This window comes from Rhagoletis zephyria, unplaced genomic scaffold, assembly GCF_001687245.7.
Source record: "Rhagoletis zephyria isolate East Lansing unplaced genomic scaffold, Rhagoletis_zephyria_1.1 Rzeph_scaffold_02044, whole genome shotgun sequence".
Taxonomy (NCBI): Eukaryota; Metazoa; Arthropoda; class Insecta; order Diptera; family Tephritidae; genus Rhagoletis; species Rhagoletis zephyria.
In genome coordinates, this window is record NW_016159128.1 from 332 (window position 1) to 2,528 (window position 2,197).

Sequence of the window (2,197 nt, forward strand, 5' to 3'; positions counted from 1 at the left end):
GTGTATATGTACATCTAACACACCGGAAACGTACCTTCCGTCGATCTCAACATGGTCGATTAAGTGTTCTTCTGCAGGACCAACAAGAAAGTCTAAAACCCTCAAACTGACGCTATATTTTGTTAAGCAGCCGATGTTTCTGGTCTAGTCCCATTTTATTAGAAAGAGCAAGTTACAAAAGATAAATAAAGAGTTTGTTGAAGTTTAATATCCTTGCAACCTATCAAATTCTATCAATTAACATCTGCATCAATGACTTACTACATTACAAATTCTCGCATGTTTGCCTTCCAGCAGACAGCTATCAATACCAGTTGCAATCCATGTGGCAGAAATGTTGGAATACCAATCAGAGTTTGATGCATCATCTACGCTTCCGCGAGCGTGGTCCACTCAAGTCATGGCGTCCCGAAACAATGGCCGAAGCTATTTTTAGCGTACTAAAAGAGGGACTCTCACTTTCGCAAGCGGCACGCAAGTACGACATACCCTATCCGACGTTTGTCCTATACGCGAATCGCGTGCACAATATGCTTGGCCCCTCAATCGATGGTGGACCCGATTTGCGACCCAAAGGACGTGGGCGTCCGCAGCGCATATTACTCGGCATATGGCCGGACGAACATATTAAGGGTGTCATCAAAACGGTTGTCTTCCGCGATGCAAAGGACCTCAAGGACGATAGTCTGGTACCACATTTACCCTATGGTCGGCATTCGGTAAGTGTCGTGGACGTTCGATTTCCCTCTTTTTTTTTGTATCGTTAGCTGGTTATACGCAGCTTTACTAACTGTATTAGTATTTCTAGCCCATGTTTCCATTTCAGGATGGCCCTATGAACTACCCCGGCATGAGTGGTCCCTGCCCGAATGGTGTACCGACGCCCACCGGTGATCAAATGTCACAGGAGGCTACGGCTGCAGCTGTGGCAGCTGTTGCGCATAACATTCGCCAGCAAATGCAGTTGGCGGCAGCTGTTCAACACCAACATCCGTCAGAGGGTCCGCCAGGCCCCGGCCTCTTTAACTTGCCACCGCATTTACAGCCACACTTAGCCGCCGCAGCCGCAGCCGGCTCGAGTGTTGCTGCGCCCGGCGGACATGGCTCGGTGCCGCTGCCAAAGACGAGTATATCTCCTGCGCTCAGTACTACATCGAATCCTGGTGCCGCCTCAATGTTGGGCCCACGACACGCTCCTTCGCCATGCGGTCCTGGCTTGCCTGGCCTGCCGCCTAATTTGCCACCCAGCATGGCAATGGCTCTGCATATGGGACGTTGTGATCCGTCTGCTGTGCTCAGCCAGCAGCAACAGCACCAACTGCAACATCTACACATGCAGCAGCAACAAGTGTTACAGCAACAGCAACAGCAACACCAGCAGCAGCAGCAGCAACAACAACACCAGCAGCAACAACATGCTCTGGGTTACGGTGTTAGTTCCATGCCTCATCACGCAGCAACATCAGCCGCTTCCATCTCAGCCACAGCAACAACATCTTCCAGCCATCATTATCAGCAGCAACAACACCAGCAGCAGCAGCATCTACATCAACATCAACAACATCAGCATCACCATCAATCAACGATCGTTAGCGCAACAGCGACAAAATCAAAATGTGCATCCCCATCATCGTTACTTGAACATCGTCGCCCCAGCCCAAGCACCGAGTCACATCTACACTCAACACTAACCGAGCTGGGATTAGATATGGGCTATAAGACAACGCGCAGCAGCGCCTACTCACCTACGCGTCTGTTCTCCGAGGACTTGGCCGCTTTGGTAGGCGCGAGTGAAGATTCTCCGCCAGGTACAACGGCAACATCGACCATTGTAAGTAGCACCAGCACAGTGACGACGTCAGCAACGACTGGCGGTCATACGGAAGTTAGCATAACATCCAGCGCAACGAGCGGTAATATAAGTTCCAGTAATATAAAAATCGAACCCATCACAACAAGTAGCGAATAAGCAACAATTTATTTATTCATAAAAGTATTTATGTATGTATGTAACTGTATGTAGTATTTACAAAGGTATGTTAATTTTAGTTATGAAATAATTTTTAGTGGATACTTGGAGGTATAATATGCTTTTGGAGAAAGTATTTGTTCTTCCAAACATTAGCTTCTGTGGAGCATCCTTTTTCAAATTTAGGGTGATGCAATAAGATCGCAGTTTTTCGGAATTGGGCCATTG

General features: G+C 48.1%; 1 protein-coding gene across 1 annotated transcript; it reads left to right on the plus strand.

Moving 5' to 3' along the window:
- Window positions 1-297: 297 nt before the first annotated feature.
- On the plus strand, window positions 298-1,969 carry LOC108365896 (protein bric-a-brac 1-like; the record flags this gene model as incomplete). The annotated part of the gene is made up of 3 exons (XM_017620104.1): window positions 298-719; window positions 827-1,368; window positions 1,657-1,969. Coding segments are annotated over 3 exons (1,277 nt in total), but the record flags the coding sequence as incomplete, so codon positions are not given.
- Window positions 1,970-2,197: the final 228 nt, after the last annotated feature.